This window comes from Heliconius melpomene, chromosome 10 (genome assembly GCF_056956725.1).
Source record: "Heliconius melpomene rosina isolate 202511_hmr_F chromosome 10, ASM5695672v1, whole genome shotgun sequence".
Lineage (NCBI taxonomy): Eukaryota > Metazoa > Arthropoda > Insecta > Lepidoptera > Nymphalidae > Heliconius > Heliconius melpomene.
This window is the reverse complement of record NC_140398.1, coordinates 1,784,014-1,807,838: the sequence shown is the minus strand read 5'-3', so window position 1 is coordinate 1,807,838 and position 23,825 is coordinate 1,784,014. Positions and strand designations below refer to the sequence as shown.

At 31.3% G+C, this 23,825-nt stretch overlaps 1 protein-coding gene across 2 annotated transcripts; it reads left to right on the top strand.

Moving 5' to 3' along the window:
- The first annotated feature begins 1,597 nt into the window (after window positions 1-1,597).
- Window positions 1,598-23,358, top strand: LOC146535118 (ferric reductase 1). 2 transcript variants are annotated; one of them, XM_085191039.1, is made up of 13 exons: window positions 1,598-1,836; window positions 15,245-15,352; window positions 15,937-16,119; window positions 16,450-16,622; window positions 17,199-17,349; window positions 17,594-18,065; window positions 18,499-18,670; window positions 19,109-19,166; window positions 19,317-19,470; window positions 19,954-20,046; window positions 20,345-20,457; window positions 20,865-20,984; window positions 22,170-23,358. In XM_085191039.1, the coding sequence occupies exons 2-13, from the start codon at window positions 15,254-15,256 to the stop codon at window positions 22,296-22,298; spliced, it is 1,917 nt and encodes a 638-aa protein (XP_085047165.1). In that variant the 5' UTR covers window positions 1,598-1,836; window positions 15,245-15,253; the 3' UTR covers window positions 22,299-23,358. The 2 variants fall into 2 exon arrangements, with proteins under 2 accessions (XP_085047165.1, XP_085047167.1); XM_085191041.1 differs by lacking the exon at window positions 20,865-20,984.
- The last annotated feature ends 467 nt before the right edge of the window (window positions 23,359-23,825 follow it).

Sequence of the window (23,825 nt, the reverse complement as noted above, 5' to 3'; positions counted from 1 at the left end):
GGCTTTTCGCTATTAAACCGTTAACCGAAACCACTATCGGCACAATGATAGTCGCATTGACATCCCACATGGCGGTAATCTCATGGGCTAGGTCCAAATATTTAGATTGTTTTTCTTTTTCAGCCTTCACGAGATTGTCATCATGTGGGATAGTAACGTCAACAATCACTCGGTCTACTAATACTATATCAGGTCTATTGGCAACAATATACCTGTCAGTAATAATAGACCGATCCCAGTAGAGCAAAGCACAGCTATTTTCAAGAACAGACATGGGATTGTACCTGTAGTAAGGCACCTCCAATTCTACAAGGCCATATTGAAGAGCAAGTTGCTGGTGTATTATCTTGGCTACTTGATTGTGTCTATGCAAATACTCACCATTAGCAAGATGAGAACAACCAGAGACAATATGTCTGAGGGACTCCCCAGGTCGATGACACGCCCGGCAGATGTCGATAGTGCCATCTTTCATAATATGTCTCTGGTAGTTCCGTGTCTTGATAACTTCGTCCATAATTGCACAAACAAAACCTTCAGTTTCTCCGAAAAGATCCCCGAACTGTAACCAAGATAATGATGAAGCAGTATCCACGTCCATAAACCATAAATATTATAATTTTTTGATTTTCATACTACAAAAAACATAATACTGAAAGAACACAGTTAATATTAAACACAATGAAGTTATTTTTAATTAAGTAATACTCAAACATTTAGCTGACTAAACCTATTTTTGAAAAAATATAAGAAGTAAAATTTATAAATATAGTAAATTAAGAAATGAGTCATTCGTTTTCCGACGTAAAAACCAAACAACGCGTAAAATGCGAATGGAATAAAATTACTCCCACTCTTTGTAACGCCGTTATTTCATTGCTTGCCGGTCATTCATCTAAAAATGTTGCCAGTTGTAATATGCGATATTTATTTAGGGAAATTTTTATCTTAAAGCATATTTAAATAATTAATATGTCAGTGATCGAATGTCGAACTAATAATGATAATTTTATTTCATGTAATATTAATTTGACCTGACATGTAAATTATTTTTTTTATTGTTTTAAATTTGTACTTATAGAATATTTTTATGTAGTACCTACTTTATAATTTTAATAATAATTGATTCTGATTATATCGGACTGGTATCGAGGCAAAGCGCGGCGTTGAGTTCCACCACTCAATACGCAATGCCCGAGTATTCGGCAGAAAATGGGAAACAGAGTGTCTTAATATTCTAATTCTTCTCTGCCTTGCTACAGTACCGCATACATGCGGGATGCATCGTAAAGCTGACAATAATAATAATCTTATTATAAGAATAATATATCCTGTAATTAAAGTTACAATGGAAAGTAACTAATAATAAGTAGATGGTTTTCTGTAGAAACGAAGAATATTATTACTATTAATATTGCCCTACATAATAAAGAACTTTCAAATTACTTTAAATACTAATTAATTACATGGAGCTAAGCTATTAAATACCTTTGAATTAAAAAAAATCAAAAATTAAATTTTTACTACAAAAAATTGAAGAAAATGGCAACATTGACGTATTTACCACCAAGTGTCAATTTGTCAAATGATCAAACAAAATCTCAGTCGGCCAAAACGTTCGTAAGAGGTGGTTTTATAGCAAGTCGAATAAAAATACGAAATATTTCGAAACTTTGAAACATTTATTTAATATATATTGTGAAGTTACCTATTTCATTTATTTTATCATATAAATACTTTAGTGGGTCGTGTAAAGTGATTTTAAGTGAAAACTTTTATATTAGTAATAGTTAAGTGTAGAAATCAACGGGTTTTGCGACGGACCGGTCTTTATAAGTAAGTTGAAAGTAAAAGTATTTACTCAAATAATTATTACGTTTTTTATGGTAATAAAATTTAATTCTACGCTCATTTTCATATAATTATTTTTTTTATATTTGCACAAAAGTTGCGATAATTCACTTGTTTTGTATAATTAAAGCATAATTATGCTTTATTAAAACTTTCTAACATGTTCTTTGTTCTATTAATATTTGAAAATATTTAAAACTATGCAATTACTGTAATAACATCGATGCACAACTATTTAGTTTGTTGTTAAGTCCATGGAAGCCTTCGTAAAGAAGTGTGGAACGTAGTGTCTTAACACTAGATTCTCCCTGCCTACCTTGCTATGCTGACCCCGACAAATTGAAACAAAGTGAATAAAATGAAGAATCCCCAAATGGGAATCGAACCCATAAGCGTCGCGTTTGCAGTCTGACGCTGTATATATTTTTTTATTATCAAGAAAAACAATTAATTTGTGTCACGTTGTCGCATTTATTTTCCTGTTTATAAAATATACTATCTTAAGTAAGATAATTTATTCTTTTTATACAGAGCCATATAAGTATGTACATAAATGATACAAACATTATGTGCAAATGATCAGCGTCAACAATTTATGGCTTTATTAAAGTTAGAGAGGTATAATAATTACTTGGAACTTACAAGCACATGCTATTGTTTTTTAAGTGTTATAATGGTTATACAGTTTTTTTATCTTCTCATATATCATACATAATAGAACGTTAAAATATTTTGCGATCATCACCCAACATTTATTTTAATTATAATATAGATTATTTACAAAGAAAGTGTAACAATGAATGTATAGGTGTGTCACAAACCGAATACTTAGGCCGATCGTGCCTCTCTATCGCTTGTTCCGCGCTCCCGCTTGCACTCTCGGTTCAGGCGGAACGTGACAATGAGTCATGCGTCTTCGTGCATTCATCCTACGTTTATACATATATTTATAAAACGTTATCATATCATTTTTTTATTTTGGATGAGTTCAGAACATTCCCATCATAAAAAAATATAAATATTTACAACATAGGAATATTACTTAACTGTGCGTTTGTAAAACGCATAGGTAAGAATAACAGACAGACCTAAAAATACCTAATACTAATAATAACTAGGCTTAAAGAGAATCGAATATGATTTGTAAGTAGGTAGCTTAAAACTAAAATATATTTAAAATGTCGTTTTTCACGTTTTTTGTGAGCTGGATTTATATAAGTTTATTTTAGAGGCGTTGCGTGTTAGGTTATAGAACACTGCACTTAGATAAATCATAAATATCTATAGCCTTCTGTTCGATTCAGGGTTAACCATCTCGTTTACAATCAAAAACCCTCCAACTCCTCCACAATGTAATGACTTAAAATTAAATTATAAAATTCACATTCTTTAATATTTTCAAAAATAACTTTTACTAAATATAATAATAAAATATATAATTCAAATGTTTCGTATCCAACAGACCGCGTCGTTGCGGAACCGTGCCATTGACACGTTTGTCCGCGCGGACACCGTGACAAAGCGAGACCTTCGGCAAATCACTTGTCAGTTGTCGTCTTAACAGTTTATTATGCTGCTTTGCACAATACCTTATGTTTTTCGAGATTGGCTTAACTGATACATATTTACATAAGTATATATTTTAAATTTATATTGTAAATTTAATTATAAAAAAAACATAAGTTACATTAGGCATATGGGAGATATATATGATGTTTGTTTCTCAAATACATTAATTTTTCTGCATAATATGAAAAAAAATGTTATGATCTTATGTCACCTTAATATAATGTCACATAAAAAAATAATCTTATGCCACCGTGGCATAAAAAAACTGTATTAAAAACACTTCCGCCAATTAGAATATAGCTGACCAACCAATCTATATATTTATATACATATCTAGGGTAATAACTGTGTCATAAAAAAATTGCACACTCAATATATTTATTGTCATTCAGCCAGACGTAACTTAATGAATATGACTAATTTAAATGATGATTAATGTTAAACAAAACATATGTTTTTTTTTTCATTTCCTCCACAAATCTTATATGCGTCATTGTATTGTCGTCAACACACTAGCCGATTTGCTTGGCTTTGGTGAATTTACTTGACTCGGGCACTGCACCATAAGTTCTCTAGTTATTTATCAGTTTTCTGAGTAAATTACTTAATTTCCCTATATGAATCATGTTATATTTGCAATAGGAGTTCCTGCTCTAAAGTGTAACAGGCAGACAGACTACTTTCACGACTATAATACTTTTAAAGACATTAATGACATAGATTTGTTTTTATTTACTTATTTAGATATTGGGACAGATTCTATTTCTAATGAATTCAATCCCTTTTAACGCATTTAGGCCTGCATTTATAAACCGCTGTAAAGTCTAAGATCGATCTTAAGAAGCGGCGGTTTTCATACATAAATATGTAATTTATGAATGAAAACGGTCTCTTAATACTCGAGTCTAGTGGACAAGAGACCCATAAAATAAAGCTTATTACTGCAATAAACTTTAAAGATTACAAAACGTATGTAATACATCGTAATAGCAAAAACCTAGGCGAAATATATTTTCTATTCAATACACGATTATCGATTTCGTATCTAACGTCCAAGACTATCCTTGTAAGGACATTGCTTAATGATCAACGTACATATTATGTATGCATATAGTAAGTGATGGAGGGGGTACCCCCTACTTTATGTAGTTGTTTAATCAATATAACAAGCTTGGCATACATATTGCAAAACTTGTTATATTGTCTAGCTGTAATCTGCGGCTTTGCCGCTTTGCTTAATTACTTTATTAATGAACGGGAAACCTTGATAGTAGGTTCTCTCTGATTACTCTCTTTTCCTCGGGGATCTTTAAAGTAAATGGCACTTTCACTTAAATTTTCGTTGAATTGCGTGTTAATTGGCGGAACTCAACTCAGTTAGTTCAAGGCGATACACAGTGGGTGGGCAATGCACGGTTTCGTGGCCGTTATGGGCAGTCATGGCGCTCGCCATAAGGCGATGGCCTTTATTTTAAAAAGAACGAAATAATCATATAAATCGATGATTATACGATAACGAAAAAATATCTGGTAATTTTTTTACACTTTAAAAAATATTTTTTACAGAAAGTGTATGGTGGGATTATAGATTTTCCTTAATACGTTAGTGTTAAAACACTCCGTTTCCCAAATTCCGAGGTATCATACAAATCTATAATGACAACATGACAAGTCAAGCCATTTAACCTAGAATCGTGCATCAAAGTATGCGGTTAGAGGGAAACCAGTTTAGTGGGTACCTACTCGTAGCAAAATGAGCGCGTACTTGAAGAGATTTGCTAACAATTTGTAGGTTAATTCGAAAAAATAATTAAATATTAAATCTGAAATATCTATAATGTATATATAAATTATTTTGAAATGATAGGAAGGTCGTTTATGTAATTAAAATAAATAATTAGGTTTTCCAAGAAAATATCCATTATTATACCACACTACAGACTTATAAATAAATGCGTAGGTTGCATGCAATGCTAGGTGCATGTAGACCTGATTTTTTCCTTTGGTTGTCGTTCGAAAACTTAAAAAATATTTATATACACAGCGGCACAGCGTCTGACCGTCAGACTCTGACTATAAACACTACAGTTTTGAGTTCGATTCGAAGAATGAATTATTTTGATTTTCTTGCTGTGATAAAAAGACTAAGCGCGACATTAAGTTCCGCCACTCAACACGCAATGTCCTGAAAATTGGGATGAGCGTCGTGAACGGAGTGTCGAGAACACTAGGTCGTTCCTGCCAACCCACTATATACCGAATACAATATAGAACTTAAAAATATATATAAAAGACGATTTTGAAATGGAAAATGTGCATTTTATTATAAAAAAACCATTATAAAAAACCTAATTTGATTACATTATTAAGTAAGTGAGATATAAAAAGTTCATACTGTCATTGGGTATTTTCTATCAATATTTTGTTGTGTTTTACTCGCGGCATTACCCGCTTGGACTATACTAATATAATATACAATATGCATGTATTATATATACTAGTGGCCTCTGCGCGGCTTCGCCCGCTTTTTTTATTTAATGTTATTGAAGAGTATTTAGAAAAAAATTGTTGATTGTTTTAATACTTTTATCTATACTGTTATATTATATACAGTTAATAATAATATATAGCCTATAGCGCTCCTGAGGAATATAAAAAAATCATATTACAATTTAAAAAAGTTAAGGTTTATTTACGATTTAATTTGATTTAGGTATTTACTATTTTACACAATATAAAATCATTCAATCATTTCAATTCAAAATTCTTTCAATTGAATACATAAGAGACGATGTGCACTTAATCAAAAAGTGCAGTAAAAATATATACTGTAAAACACAGTATATATCTCTTGTGTTATTTTAATCAGTACGTTAGATTGACATCAAAGATTTAATTTAGATACTGTAGTCAATAGAGGAGTCAGGGCCGCTATCTCCGCATCTCCGAGATGACATGCAATAATACTTTGAGATAATATAAGCATTATCTATAAAAAAACATGCTTATATCATCTCATGAAAAAAAACAGCTTCAAACTTCATGCTTTGAACGTAAACATGAAGTACCTAACATTACATATTTTAAAAGTTGAGAAATTAGTTTATTAGTATTAAGAATGTTAAAAGTAATTATTTCTCAACGTGCGTTGTAATAACTTTATTAATGTTACATCAAAACTTGCTTTACTGATATCCACCACATGTTCCAGATCTTCATTTTTTTATATTACTGGAAAACGATTACCTCATTTTTTAAATAATAATTTATTTATTTTACTTTTTAAATTAATAATTTACTTTTTTTTAATTAAATAAAAACACAGGTAAGGAATGAAAACGTGGGTAACAAAATCACTCAATGTTTATGTGTGGTTGGAGAAAGCGTAAGCTCATGTCGAATTAACGCTATCACTTTACAATGGTTCGCGGAAATATTAGATTTTGTGAAAAACAACTTTATTTGAAGGGAATCAAAGCTGATATTACATTGTTGTGGTTTATAATATCTTTTTTTATATAGCCAGAGTATGAGTGCCAGGAAAAGGGAACTTGTTATTTAAGATATAAGGTTGAATATAGCTTCTGTTGAGTAAGTGTTTAATGATAGCATGTTTAGTTCTAAAAGATTTCGTGTAAATCGTTTCAATTTGTTTTTGACATGTTACTTTAGACATGTTAGTTAGAGGCCAGTAGCGGCGCAGGGACACAAGTAGACTCGACTGGTTGTGGGTTCGATCCCACTCGAGGATATTACATATTAATTTAATCTTTTCATTTCTTCACTCTGCTGTCGAGGCAAAGCGTTGAGTTATGCCACTCAAAAAACAACGCCTCCAGAAATCGGGGGAAAATGGGGAACGGAGTAGGATCCCTCTGCCTACCCTGCTGAGTACGGAATACAACGTTACAGCTGAAAAAAATTACGATGATTTACTGGTCATTTGATCTCGTGGTGGATGTAGTTTGGTGATAAACCAGATGGTGTTTTCAATTGTACTAACAAAATATGTTTGTACGATAAATACCGAATCTGTTTTCGATGGCAATATATATAATATATAAATATTTATGATATTGAAATGTTTAGTACTTGTCTAAATACAGGCCGTTTTATAATAGACTGAGGCCACCGTGGCGTAATGGGACGCAGTGAATTCAAACTCGGGTTTTTATTACCCACTCAGGTAACAAGTTATAGCGCGGCGTTGAATTCCACTACTCAACACACAATATCTCTAAAGTTGTTCAGAAAGTGATGAACGGTATATCTTAACATAATTTAAAAAGAACACTCGCGTTAAAACCCGACTACTGCTGGTCATACCGTAAAACTATTATATTTAAAAGATTTAAAATAAAAAGGCCAAGCGGAAGTAATATTAAAAAAATGTAGGAAGTGGAAATGACTAAGACAAATGACCTAGGATAAAGGCGACAAAAAATTATATTAAGGTCGTCGTCCAAAAACCAATATTCAATAAACAAGAAACTAATGTTAGATTATATTGGCACAACGACGGCGTCAAAATATATAATATAAACAATGCTTAAGGAATTGGAGTGAATTGTTCGTACATCGAAATTATAAATAACAAAATTTCTCACGATCAGAAACCCCACGCGTAAATAATACGGCGTGCCAAACCAGTCCGACCGACCTCTAAAGCTGCGAAGTGACGTCACAACACACTACGACTTGACCGTATCTATAAAATCCAAGGCCAAAACAAATGTTTCTCAACAGGTTTATTTTATATACTTATTTACTTTATAATTTTTAAATTTTAATTATTTTATTTTTTAATTTTGCTCAACTTCCTTAGAATAATTTGTATTTGTTAACACACTTGCCTTGCCTTATTGAACCTAAATTTTGCTATTTTTATTGCTTCCGTCTGATATATTAATTAATTTTTCAAAGTAATTTTTATACATAAAATATATTCAGGAAATTGTTATACTTAAACTATTATATTAAAATCGAAGTTTGGCTTCAGTTTAGAAAGAGTGTTTCTACAACAAACAACAATCTATGATAAAATAAAAATACTTTGTATATACCGTCATCGTGGCACACATGGAAACATCTAATGTTATTCAAGATTATGATTCTTACGCGTGGAAGTGTTTATATTTATTTCTGACCAGTTTCGAAGAAACACTATTATTTTTATATTTTCTTAGATAGTGATATAGCACTAAACACGACTTAAGTCACTAAAACTAATTGAGTTTTGTATCCCTATTGTTCTCTTTGCGTACTCCTCGTCTATAGAAGATCCATAAAGATTATGTATTTCTTCTATATGCTATACCTACACATTTTCATATTATCAGAAGCCGTCGTATCGCAATGGCTGTAAGTGTAGCTGTAAGCTCTGTCTGTCTCTAGGTTTGATTCCTACTCGGATGAAGGAATTATTAAATATTTTCATCTGCTCGTCATGGTAGAAAGGCAAAGCGCGTCGTTGAGTTCCGCTTCCACCACTTATCACGCAATGCCTCGAAAATTCGGTGGAAAGTGGGGAATAGAAAGTCTTACCACTAGGTTTTTCCTTCCTACCCTGGCTATATGCGGAATATAGAGTGAAGCTGAAAAAAAATTATAATATTTTTATCAAGTAATAACAATTTACAATAACAAATTACAATAAACAGCTACGGTCGTTGAAATCTTTAGTCTTAAAAATAAAACCAAGAGCGTCGCGTAAGTTTTATTCAACATAATTAACAAGGAAATATAAAAGTCTCACGCCGTAACAATACAATTATGCAAGTAGATAAAGTATTTTTTTTATATAAAAATATGAAATACTACATGTAAGTGGGAAGGGGTAGGTACATGTGATGGTTACGCCTTCGATACCCTTCCAGGGGGAATAGCGAATATTTGTTTATCCATTTCTATGACAACCATGGCCAAAGAAATGAGGGAAGGGTTTTCGTGTTCACCCCAGAATTTTTACTAACGAAAAATTAACCCTGAAAAAAAAAGAAAATTACACAAAAAGAACATTCAAAATCTAAAAATGCTAAAATCAAGGGGTCTCCTGGAAAATATATCTAGATACGCCCATGATCACAACTAGGTGGAGGTGGAATGTGGGGAACAGGAAATTGGATGAACAAAGAATTATATTTTTATTTTTTATATTTTTGAATAAGAAACTTTATCTTCTGAAAGGAATAGATCATGAAAAAGTTCATTCGCACACCCATCTTACTCATGGTTATCTATAACGGAAATATTATAATTTATCAAAAATCAAATACGATTACGAAGGTTAACGTACGTATCATACGATTTTTTAATAAATGTATAAATCGCTTTAACCACCTTAAAAAATAGTGGACAAATCGTGACTTACAAAAGCTTTTACTATTAATTTATACAGTTTTAAAATGTGTTTTTAAATATATTGCAAAATAATAGCCATTTTATTAACGCCGTGGTGACGCAATTTAAAAATATCTAATTGTGGAGTGTCTTAACACTAGGCACCCTCTGCCTAACCTTCTAAGAAGATAAAAAAATGATAAAATATTAGTAAAATACTTTTATTATTCTTTCGACAGTCACTGTGAGCTTTGCATAAAAGCGACATGATCGATATGCAACTAAGTACAGTGACCTACTATTTTTAATGTAAAATTACTTATAATACGTCCCACTTTTATTGATAACTAATCGTTAAAATAAACATACTGCAGTATTTAATGAGTCAATAGTATGTAAATATACTTTTTACATAAAATATCCAGTTTTCTTTATCAATCAGTATATAATTCAAAAATTCATCATTTACACAAATTGTACAATTTCAATACCTACTCAAGCTTTCCTTGAAGCCGTAATGGCGCAGTGGCATAAGCGTGCGAACATAACGTTCGATTCCCATTCGAGGGAGAGAAATAATTAATATTTTAATTTCTTCGCTCTGATAACGAAGCAAAGAACGGCGTTGAGTTTCACCACTCGACACGCAGTGCCTCAAGTATTGGGCGGTAAATGGAATTTGGGGAATGGACTTACGCTTCGGTTCTCTCCTATCCTGCTATACGCAAGATACAGCTAAAGCGACAAAAACATAAAAAAAAAACAGTTTTCCACTTTCGGCCCGCATTCGAGATGTCGTGAGAACCATAAATATTAAGTAAAAAGTGTTTTTGATAAATATTATTGTAGTAAGTAGTACTATACGAGTAAGTAGGTGAGTGCGTAGAACACAAAGGCCGTTCCCACGCAATATCTCAACCAAGTACCTAACAATTACACGCTCAACGACTATGTATTTTTGAATATTCATATTTTGACGACGATACGAGATAGCTGTGTGGAAGAACATAGAGTGATTGAACACTAACTTCTTTGCCTATGCTTGTTAAAAGTATATTATTTGTTTTTTATGGTTTCAAGTTGCATTTTGTAGGCAGGAAGGACAGTGTTAACACAACTTAAACTGTAGACGGACCGCCTAATTTTCTCATCATTGTGTATTGCGATTTGCGTAGCGTAACTCAACGTCGCGGTTTGTCTTGTTACTGGAGTGAGAAAATGAGAACAATTCAATTTCCAGAGAGGAAATCAAACCCATGACCATCATGACCATTGCGTTTACAGTCTCAATATTTCTTGTAAGTCAGGTTTTTATACAAAAAGTTCATATTCTGAAGCTTATTTACAAATTTATACAAAAATTAAAAGAAGGTAATTAGAATTTAATAAGGCCTCATGAATCATCAGTAATTCATCTATTCAATAAAACAGAATCGTTGAGTAATAAATAACGGCTCATTGCAGTTAATGATTACGTGTAATTATGGACAACGATACTTGTCACGATAGAGAATAAGAAGAAACCTACATACATGGCTATTAGGCTTTAGGGCTTTTTATTCTAATTTTTTTTTAAATTAGAGACAGTGCCTCTTGAGTATTGAAATCTAACACCCTTGTTAAGTCTATCAGGCTATATAATAATCGAATTTATATATATATATATAATTCTTCCATTACTTAGTGACTGACAGTCAACGCACAGACGAGACTTGACATGTAGATAGGTAAGGCACTGGAGAAGAGCCAGATAATAAATGTTTTTCAAGCTTCACGCTCTATCTCGCAAGTAGCGGGGTAAGACAGTATCTAGTATGAAGACAATGTGTTCTTCAATATTCGCCCGAATTCGAGACATTGCGTGTTGAATGGCGAAACAGAACACCGTATATAGTATTATAATTTGTCTAATATGTAATTATTCTTATCGCGACATTTCGGTTTTGAGTTGTAGAGGCAAAATTATATAGCGTGACGCAAATTTATGTTACATTGATAAAGACTAAGGGACCAAACTCCTTGGCAGTTAACCTCGTTCCGAGCTGACCTAATAAAGCTATTTAATTATTAACTTTAAGAAACATTTCTTCAATTTCCCTCGCCCTAGATTCAGTTTCTAGCACGAAATGTTTAATATTTTATATATACGATATTATCGGCTAAAAATAATATCTGTCCTTTTATATCTCTCTGCATTTTTCGCACAATATCTTTAAGCTATTTAGATCTATAATAAGACAAACTGAGGCGAACGTAGTGAAGTAGGGTAGCATCCGGATGTAAACGTGATGGTTTTGGGTTCGATACCCACGAAACGAACATTTCTGAATTTCCCATTTTTTCTCAATATATAAATTGTATATAAATTGTATAATATATAAATTGAGCTATAGTTTCCAACAAATATCGGTACTTCAATATCTAACTAGAAAGAAACGCCCACAGTTTTAATTGCTAATCTATTATCATTTCATATTGACATTGATTATAACTAAATTACGGATTTTTGTTTGTGTCAAATGTTTCAATGAAACATTGAATAAATAATTGTGTAACAAGTCTATGTGAAATTACTTTGAAAAAAGAAAAGGTTGCGTAATATATATAAACATACAGATGTGGTTATAAAATGAAAAAAGAAATCATTAGTTTTCATTATTTTTAAATTCTAATTATCTTTTTTCGTTCCTAAAATTAAGATTAACTAGGTTCTCTCTGCCCGTTCTGCTTCATTCGCTATATAGCGTAAATCTTTAAAAAAAATTACATGATAATAATCTTTTTTCATTTCAAATCCAATTAAAGTAAAAAGTTTATTAAAAATTTATTTTTATATCAGAATTTTATAATTATGCAGTTACCGAACAAATTGGCCCTGATTTTTTGCTACTATCAATGAAATAAGGCTTACATGTCGACTACCTTGCTTGCCCACTTCTGCAATGTCGGCAAGTTACTTAGTTAATACTATACTATAAAAATAACGAAAAATTCTGTTTTAATGTGTTATTTTATTTTAATCTATTAAATATACGAAGCATGTCATTTCAAATAGTCACTATAGTAATATTTAAATGATTCTACGCTAATATGATGTTTCTAAAGGAAGTGCACCATATAGATATATGTATACAGAACAACACATAAAAATAGCAAAAGTTTGAGTATAATTGTATACAGGTACTGGCGATAGGTTAGTATTAACAACTTCATATTTAGCAATAATATGCCAAAAAAAATATTTTTATATAAATATGACTAAAAGATTACAATATTAAATAAATTAAAAATGGAAAACTCCTTATAAATGAATAACGGGAACTCCATCGCGTGTATTCGGACACTAGCACTGTATCCATAACATACCCAATTTGAACACAACGAACCGTAAATGGTTATTTAACGTGCAATTAACTTGCAACGCTATAATGCTTTTGGTCTTTAATTTTAATAAGCACTTTTAATTTGTTTTTTTACTAATTTTAGTCGTATTTAGAATAAGTGATGAAAGAATGGCAAAAAAGATTAGGAAGAAGGAAAAGTGAGTGGTTTGACAGGTAGGGAGACTTCTGTTGAAAATGCAGTATCGATAATACTAGGGGAAAGTCACGTAAGAAAAAATTAGGGGAGGAATGTCCCACACATTCCCACATTAATGACAGTTGACGAGGCGAAAGAGGTATGTAGAGACTAGTGCTTGACGCTCCGTACTCTATGGCTGCTAGGGGTAAAACGTGAAACTTAAAACAGTTAATTATTATTAAATATTAAATATTATTTTAATTTTAAAATTTTACTACATCCGACCACACATATTTCTTTTAGCTAACAATTTTTATACTAAATATATATATTTTTAAAAAGTTCTAATATTTTTAAAAAGAAGAGCAATATTTTTTTTAAAGCTCTATAATATTTTTATTAATAAAAATAACTAACTAATAACTAACAAAATAATCACAATTTAATACTTTCTAATACAAGACAATAAACTATTTAAATAAAAATAGAATCAGTGTAAGGTAATAAAAATTTTCAAGCGATTAGGCCTTGTAAGGTGCAATTTTTTGTACAACCTTCACCGAACCATTTATCATTTGGAACACAAAGGATTGTTTTTATGACTAACTACAGAAAACAGTTTAAATCCATAGAAATATACATTCAGTGTATAGGCTATATTGAATTAGTCTTGGAAAACGTTGTAAATTTTAACACTCTATCGTCGACCTATAACTACATATTATTATGTAAAAAAATCTAAGAAACTGAATTTGATCTTATTATAATAATAATGAGATGTTCTGATGTTATGATGGTAGCCTCAGTAGTGGAATTCTTCGGAGGTTCCTAGTAAACTCTAGCTTCAGTTCAAATAATTTCTTTTTTTTTTAAATTCGTTAAGATCATATAAAATAAATCTTTTCGTACGGCCATCAGATAAACGAAAATGTTAGAAAAAACTTCATAATAAACACCTTAAAATTGTGTTTTAATGAACAAAATTGCAGTACATGTATATGTTTACGTACGTGTATATGTTTCTTTAATTATTTATTTAAATAATTCATTTTAAAAGAAGGTAAAGCTAATTTAAAACAATCATTATACAAATAAAATAAATAGTAACGTAATTTTAATTAAATATTACATAAATGGAAATCGGAATTTACATGACTAAAGTGCTAATTATCCCCATTAATGCTTTACGTTCAATAATCCTCGTATATATACAATCTTTAAGTAATTTAAAGCGATTTATCGAGTAAATAGAATATACGAGGATTTGTTTTACTAACTTCAATTTATAAAAGTTGTTAAATATTAGCTAATGCCAGTCCAACGGGAAGCAACTATATACCAGATCGGAAGGCAGTTCTACTGAGAAGTGCCGGCAAGAAATCAGTTTGCTTTTGAAATATAATAATTTATTTAATAAATTGTTAGTTTTTAGCGTGAGCATAAACATTTAATTCCACACATTAACATCATTATAATATTTATTATAATTACACTTTTTTAAATAATTAATTTAACCTCCATTTTTAATTATTGCAATGGCAATAATGATCCATATTGCTAAAAAGGTGCGGCTTCAAATCTCATTCAGGTCAAACCATTTGGTAATAAATTACAAATTACTAAAATGTGAAATGTGCTAAGAGTGCTAAAAATAGCAAAATGCCATAAAACCTCTACACGCATATCGACCACACCCATTCATCAGTTGGTTCTTGGTAGCAAGCCCTCAAGGTTTCCCCTTCACTCTTACCGTGACCTCACTTCCTTGTAGGACATTGTAATTCGAAACGAAATTGCGATAGGAACACTTACAATAATTCTTAATTCACAGTAGATAGTGAATAAATCTATTAATAGAAACTAACGAACCACTCGAAAAAGATAGTCGAGTCTCATTGGAATTAGTACAAAGGGTCTCAGCCAATGTTAATATTAAAATTAATTTACTTTCTTTTCGTTTCAGATATACATAATGTTGCCGAGGAAAAGACACAACATGGGCGTCATACTAATGATGGTGCTAATGTTTGCCAAATACTCACAGCAGTATGGTTCTGGTGCTCCACCCATGGTGTGTATAGAAAATTATCTATTTAGAAAACGTAATGTTAATAATCTTTAAAAAAATACAGAATAAATTGTTGAGAAGTGCTATATTATCCTTGCACAAATTTTGTCAATATTGACGAGATAGTAGTTTATGTTAGCTTCACGATGCATTCGTGAGTTAGACGTGTTGAGTGGCGAAACTTAACGCCGCGTATTACTTCGTTATCAATTCGAGGAAATGAAAATGTTAGAGACATCATTTTCTTGAGTGGTAATTACAATTACAATCACATTTTAATTTGATTGCAAAAGGCGTGTAAAAACTCTGATTAAAGAGAGAAAATACAAACACCACACCCAATGTCATTAAGTAGGGTCATTACTTTTTCAGCTTTCAACTTTTTCCACAATTCGGAAAGAAGACTACTTATTTAGAAAACGTATGACAATTTTTAATGAAAGGATATTTGAACTCCCAAACCTTAATGAGATAACCTTATGAGATTTATATTAAAGATATTAATTGTTCTTGTATCTGTTTTATATTTTGTATTAATTACTTACTTGAATTTAAAAAGAAAATTTACTATAGTATATCTATTCCAGGCATGTTTAGACCAAACACCAAGGCACAGTGAGATTCCCGCACAATCATCAGTCCCGCCATACAGTCTCATCCCATCATCATCACAAGTCAGGCAGGGTGATGTCTTGAATATCACCATCGGCAGTCCTTTTGGTGCTCCCACGCCTATTGGTGGTTTTATATTACAGGCTAGAGAAATACAGGTAAGCATATAAATATAAAATAGATATATGTAAACTATATGAAAATAGATATATGTAAACTGTTAAATATTACTATGAAAAAATAATAATAGTTTATTTTTTTGAGCTTCAACATGTATCCCGCATATAACAGGGTAGCCAGACCGAACCTGGGAACCTAGTGTTGTTGTTGTTTGTAAATCATAGCATATCATAGCATAGCAAATAACAAAATAAAGTTATAAACACATTAAAAGTTTGGTTTCACCTTCTTACAAATATTTTAATTTGTAAAAACACTGTATCAGCTTGAAATAATCCTCACTATATTATATATTCAAAATTTTACAGGATATGGAAAAGATCGTGGGCAAATTCACAAAAGTACCCAGTGCTGATTTGGCACAAATCAAGAGCTGTAGGGGTCAAAACGACTCGGTAACTCATACAAATCCGGAAGATAAACAACCTTTGACCTTCACTTGGAGAGCGCCTGATGATTTTTTGGGAGGAGTTGCATTTAGGTAATTTTTATTGTTTTTTTCCTTTTAACTCAAACTGATAGAAACTGAGTTTTTTAATAATTCATATCTTGTCCTTTTCTTATTTCTCGTTCTCACTTTATAAAAACTTAAAATGATTAATGAGATTATTTAATCTGGTCAGCACGCCTCATAAATCTTACTATAGTTCGAATGACTAACGTTTCTATGTAACCTTGAAGTCGGGTTTGTAACAATTATTGTCATTAACAATGTGTTTTACAACGGTTTTTAACAAAAGAAATAAATACTTTGTTTGAAACGTTTTAATAATAATTTTCTACTTTCAGCTCGTTTTAGAAACAATAAGTCTTATTTCTAAAATAACGCACGCATACGATGTTTGGTTAGGTTAGCTTTATTTGGGGTAGCCACTTTCTCTTCATAGAGTGAAACAATGATATATATCTAAGTAAGATATGCGTAATCGCAATATAGGAATCGAACCCACAATCATCGCTTTTACAGTCAGCATAAATCCCACCCACGATGACATGCCAAGAGCAATTTCATAAATTTTACAACATGCCCAAAGAAAGTTTTCTTCATATATTTCAGAGCAACAGTCGCACAAAGCTACGCGACATTTTGGAAGAATGTGGAATCCCCTCTAGTAGAAGTTGTAACGCCTGACACAGTTATAACCAGTACTGCATCAACCACCACAGCTAGGCCCATACAACCACCGCCAGTTATTATGGAGAACAAAGTAAGTGGCGTTGTGGAAGCGCATCAATTAACATTTTACTGACATTTGAGAGACTTTACAAATATATGATCCTAAGATGAATTGACGGAAAGCTAAGAAAAAATATCTAAATTAACTTATATATTTTCAGTATCAAGACCCAAATAATAAATATATGAAAATAAAACAAACTATTTCCAACAAAATAAAACTGAATAAAATGTAAAAATATAGCCTAATTTTTATTTTTTTCTTCGTTTTCTAGCCTAAACCAACAAACGTTCCAATGGACATAATATACCAGGGATGCGCTGACACCAAACTATGTTTTGGAGTGCCTCAAAATTGCGTACAAAATGGAAATTGCAAGGCAATTCTCGCTATTTTCGTAGCAGGAGACTCTTATACCTTCGAAGTACAGGGAACGGATAACCCAAAATATGTCGCGGCAGGTTTAAGTATGGATAATAAGATGGGTGACGATAGCGCCATGGAATGCGTTAATGATAACGGAAGAATAAAGCTATTTGCATCTTGGACTTATCCGAAAGCTGAGCCTTATGTCAGCAGGTTCGATTCCCCGCAGGATATCGTGCAATTGTTAGAATCATCCGCCATTGATGGCAAATTATATTGTAAGTTCAAGAGAAATACGGTGTCAACGGTCAAAGGGCAGGTCTTCGATTTGGCCAATAAGAAGTATAATTTGATGGTGCTTGCTGGGGATGATATGAAAGGTATGTTTTTTGTTAGAGTAGATTCACGCTTTTTCCCGTGTAACAGGCCATGTAGAGGGAACACTAGTGTTAAGACAGACTTCTGCTTACCATTACGATACGCTGAATTCTGGGGGTATCGCGGGTCGAGTGGCGCTTTGCCTCTTTACCTAAAGTATCAAAAAGTATCTCTATTATATTAAAAGCACGTTAATATAGACGCATTATTAAGATTGCAATATATTTAAAACGCCTTTTCTAATGATAAAACATTTGCCTTTTATATTTAATTTTCATTATATTTTAATATTTTTTAGCAATATAAAATATACATTTAAATTTATGCATGGTTTGTTCTTATAATTTGGCTTTATCTCCTCCCTTATGTTTTTTCTTATTTTAAACAAACCACAAGCAACTTTTTACTAATTTCAGTGTTTGTATGAATTTCTAGATGCAGACAGAGTAGGGTTCCACAACTTAGCATACGAGGCTAGCAACGACCCGCTATCGTTGGCCACAGTGGGCACGGCCGCTGGTGCTTCCAAACTGTTGTTGAAGTTGCACGGCTGCTTCATGATATGCGCGTGGTTGGGGGCTGCTTCCTTGGGCATTGTTATTGCTAGGTGAGTTGCTTCAGTTGTTAATTATTGATTATAAGGATATTTTCGTTTTATCATTATTGGTACATTCTGAATGACGCTGGTGAGAAATGAAAGTATATATTAGACATTACAGAGGCATTAATTTCGTTAAAACATTGCGTGTTAAGTAACGGAACTCAACGCCATACTTTGTCTGTAGAAGGAAATGAGAACCTGCCATACAACCATCGTTTTAACAGTCGAACACAGTCCTCAGTCAATGCACACGGGTAGTGCTACTGGAAAATAAATATTATAAATACATTCTAATATGCAAAGCAACCAAATATAATTCATAATCATAATATGCATACTTAAGTATTAAATAAACTTATTTTCAAGTGGGATTCTAATTGTTATCTGGGGTTAAAAATATTAAACATAGGGGATGATTATTACAATGTTGTTTTTTAATTTCAGATATTACAAAAAAACATGGGTGGGAAAAACTCTTGGCGGTAAAGACATATGGTTTGCTGTGAGTATATAATTTATTTATTGTATAATATTATTAAAACATATTAATGTTCAATTCGCATTTTATATGTAAAATATATTTGTCTTACAATTCAAATGTAAAGTTCTTTTATATTTAAAAATAGACTTATTGATAAAAAAAATTTTCCAGTCCCACCGCATTCTCATGGTGATAACATGGTTGTTAACAATCATCGGGTTCATACTAATATTGAGTGAAGTGGGCGGCTGGCAGGACACCGGGGACAATCCTCACGCTATTACCGGAATTGTTACTGTTATATTGTGCTTTATACAGCCTATTGGTGAGATTTTATTCATATTTTTATTTAACTTAGTTAAAAATTAAACATTGATCTGCCTATAGACGTAATGATTGCGGGTTCGGTGCTCAATCGGGGTGAATATAATCTTATTTAAATAATTTTATTTTGCCACTCTGGCATATGCTGGATATAAAGTGGAAGCCTAAAAAAGATATGTTAATAAATAAATAATATCTGTCAATCAGTCAATGACTTTTCTTTTACGCTTTTATTAAACTTGTATTAGTTAGTGTACCTACCTATGTGAAATCTTGCAAGCTCAATTTGGTCCACTTCTCAGTCCTCTCCGATTGACTTACGACTTCGAATTTGATAACAATGAATTAAATAATATTCAATATTGTTGATAATACAAAATGGCCGCCACAATAAAATGGCGGATTACAAATTTTTGCACAATCCAACTAATGTGGGTATCAAATGAAAGCTTATTTTTAAAAAGGTTTTAATATTATGTTTCAGGTGCATATTTCAGACCTCACCCCGGTACTAAACACCGTCCCTTGTTCAACTGGATGCATTGGCTTGTTGGGAACTCCGCTCATATTTTGGGAAGTGAGTAGATCATTATTAATATATAAATATAAATAAATGTATGATCCGTATATAATTATTATATTTTAATTGCTATTAATATGACATAAAAAGTTAAAATATAAATATCTTAACTCGAGGGATATACATGAAACTTCTCCGAAAATAGTAAAATATAAGTAAGAAATTAGAAAGATCTTCTACAGTTATTTTGTTAAATCACACCCACAGTTATTGTTTCCAGTACAATATTAAGTAAATACAATTAATAACTATAACCATAGATAATTAATAACTAAAATATTATATTTTTTTACAGTCGCAACAATATTCCTAGCGGTATATTTACAAAAGGCAGAACTGCCTCCATGGAGTGTATTCGTGTTGGCCGCATTCGTAGTGTTCCATATTATAACTCACATTGTCTTATCGGTAAGATGCTTAATTATATATATTTTATTATGGCGCAGGAGCACAAAGTGTGACTGTAAACGCCACTGGTTGTGGGTTCGATCCTCACGCGAGGAAATGAAATATTTATTTAAATTCTGAATCAATTACAACCTGCGTTAAGCCGAAACGTAATTAGTATGAAACAAAGAAAGTTTCATTCAAACCCGTCCAGTAGTCCCATTTGTGACAGGAAAATGAGCAAACTGACAGAAGAGACACAATAAATCTAAACTCTTGGATTTTTTTCTTTTGATCTATTAGTATTTTACCCTACATATTTTTTCATATAATTACACACAAAAAAGCTTCACTATCTACAACCGCGATTCTATGTTAGCCCAAAATCAAAAACAAGGTTCCCTTTAACAAATTTGCCAATATTCTAGCTAACGCTATGCGTATCCGAGGGTCGTATAAGCAATGGGCGCGTCAACACATTCCCCATGAAGGACATGCTCGGGCACACGCGACAAGCGACTGCCGTCGACAGAAGTTCTGACGCGCCGGTGAGAAGATTCTTCTCCAAATGTTTAAATAATTCACTAATTCATTGTTATTCACACGCTGGTGATTGAATACTAATTCTTGTGTTCTTTTTTCTTTTCTATCTTCTTACTTTGTTAGAACTTTAAATGTTAATGACATTTGTTTTCTGACTTCCTGTTCATTTGTTCAATCACAATGACTCTACCATTTGTTTCTATTTTGAAATTCTATTGTTACCATGTTTTTGGTATTTAATTTGTATTTTTTTTTTCTTTCTTGACTTCAATATTACACGTTTTCTTAAATAGAAAGCTCGCGTTATTTGTTTTTGTAAATTTCTATCACCTTTTATATTATTTCTTGAAAGTCCCAGTTAGATACTTATCTTAATTATTTTGACTCTCCCCCACCCATTTTGTTTTGCATGATTTCGAATGTCACTTTTAAATTCATATGTCACTTTTTCTTGCCTTTCATTTCACAGTTTTACTTATTTTTCTTCACTTTTCTACACTTCAAATCTAATGCTGCATTTTTTCTATTTCTTGACTTCCTATTTCGAAGTTTTCTGTTTCTGTTTTTTTCTCTTCGTAACTCGCTTTTTTCAAACATGTAAAAAATTTACGTTTGGTATAACTAAAAACTTCATAATTAACACACGCCGCTTTTTTCAATTAAAAATACTAAGTACACTTTAAAATTTAAAGCCTAATCTAGTTTTTAATTTTTATTTTTACTTTTTACTTATCTTAGCTCAAGACAATAACTTTGCCATTAATACAATATTATAATAACAGCTATAGAGTTAATTCAACCTTAGCGGTACGTTAAAATATATAAGTACGTACTAAAATCTAAAACCACAATCAGAAAGAAGAACAAAGAATCACAAAGATCTAAAACCACTTTACATATTGTATAGAAATCTCTTTTAATAACAATGTCTTAAGTACTAATTATTATTAATTGTGGTACCAAATCATACATTTGGATGAATGAATCATACAATTTGTTGTAATATATTTTTAAAATATTATCTAAAAAAAAAACAATTTTTAAAGCCTTATTTATCTATATTAAATATTATATTCCATATTTAAAAATAACATTTCTTCTGTAACTTTTTTCTTTTTAATATAAGCCGTATTCATAATATATAAACCATATAAATAAAATAAACTTATTTATATATATATTTTTTACAGTTCTCAGTGTTTAGAAAACATTTGCTGGGTGTATACGCGCCTATCGTGCTACTGTTCGTCATAGCTATGATCTGCCTCGTGGCATTGGCCCCTATCGGCGATACATATAATAACTTGATGGGTGCTTAATGGATGAAAAAACTTATTTATATCGCTTATACGTAAAAAAAATGTGTAAAATTTTATTAAGAATTTTTCACGAATTGTTTGGGAGATTGTGTAATGATTGTTTTATAATGCTGTACCTGTGTGTAATGTTGATTTTGCATGTACCTACAAACATGATATTTTAAAAAAATACGTTACTAATAAGAAAATATTTGAAATGGACGAGACTATGAAAATATTCGAAAAACGAGTCAATTATACAAATAATTTATTTAATATGTTAAACATTTTACAACCGATTTTAAATACAATTTATGACTTACAGCAGTTAAGCAGGCTTATGAAAAAACATTTTAAGTGATATATTTCGAATGTTGTAAGCTATGGCTATAAGTCTTAATTTATACTAATAAGGATAGAATAATGATTGATGAGTGTTCTACAGATGTTTTTGTTATAGATGTTAGTTCTTAATTTGTCTCAGATTTAAAAGTTTATATTAATGTAAATAATGTTCTAAACAATGTGTGGTTGACCTGTTGGTTGCATCGGATTACTTATTTTTCCAGTACTGAAATTTATATTTTCTATGGAACAAATGAAAATTAACTTTCGTAAAGAAACACGAATTATTAATTTTTACTTACCAAATGTGTCTTATAAATTATAAAATATATTGTATTTATAATTCTTTTTGTAGATGACCTTCACCAACTGATTTTATCTTTTACAAAGTCAAAGTACACAACATAAAACAATGTTATATTCATTTTTTAGTATATTGAATTTGTATAGTATATTGATGTATAATCATCCAGGTATGTCTTTATTATCAGACTTCTTTAAATTTTTTAAAAGTAATACTTTACAATATTTGTACAAAACTTTAATTCTACACAAAAATTATCACAATGCAATAGTTACCTTATAAGTTTTAAATGATTATATAATGTTGTAGTTTATATTTATGATGTATTTGTTTTTTTAATTAATTGTATTTTGTAGTGACTATGTGGCTACTATTTAAGATTGAAATTGAAGTTTCATTGTAAATGTAAATAAATAAAATATTTCACTACTATTTTCCTTTTATTAATATAAACTGTATAGTCTATGCCAATTTTTATTTATTATACATATTTTTTATGGAAAATGACAAGGCAAGCCAGCGTACGAGTCACCTGATAGTAAGTGATCACCGCCGCCTGCGACCCCGTGTAACAGCAGAGGAGCTACAGGTGGGACTTGGAAATACTGCCGCAGGTAGGTCATTCCACAATTGTGTGGCACATGGAAGGAAGTTTTACTTAATCGCAGAGTAATGGAGTGCCACTTATCCAGATGGTGTGGATGGTACTCGAGTTTGTGACCGTACTGTGCGGTTGGAAAATTCAGCAGCAGACAGACTGATAGTTTGGTACAGTACAGACAAATAAACGAAACTATTCATATAATAATTAAATATAAGCCTTTCATGGTAAATGTACTAAAAATATACTACACTGTAAACAAACCTTTTTTCAATATAAACCGGTAGATCCTGAGATT

Excerpts from the sequence above, each read along its gene's own strand:
- LOC146535118 (XM_085191039.1), top strand. The coding sequence starts at position 15,254 with ATGTTGCCGAGGAAAAGACACAACATGGGCGTCATACTAATGATGGTG. Across the intron at positions 15,353-15,936 it reads GTTCTGGTGCTCCACCCATG|GCATGTTTAGACCAAACACC; the intron begins GTGTGTATAGAA and ends TATCTATTCCAG. Across the intron at positions 20,047-20,344 it reads CTCCGCTCATATTTTGGGAA|TCGCAACAATATTCCTAGCG; the intron begins GTGAGTAGATCA and ends ATTTTTTTACAG.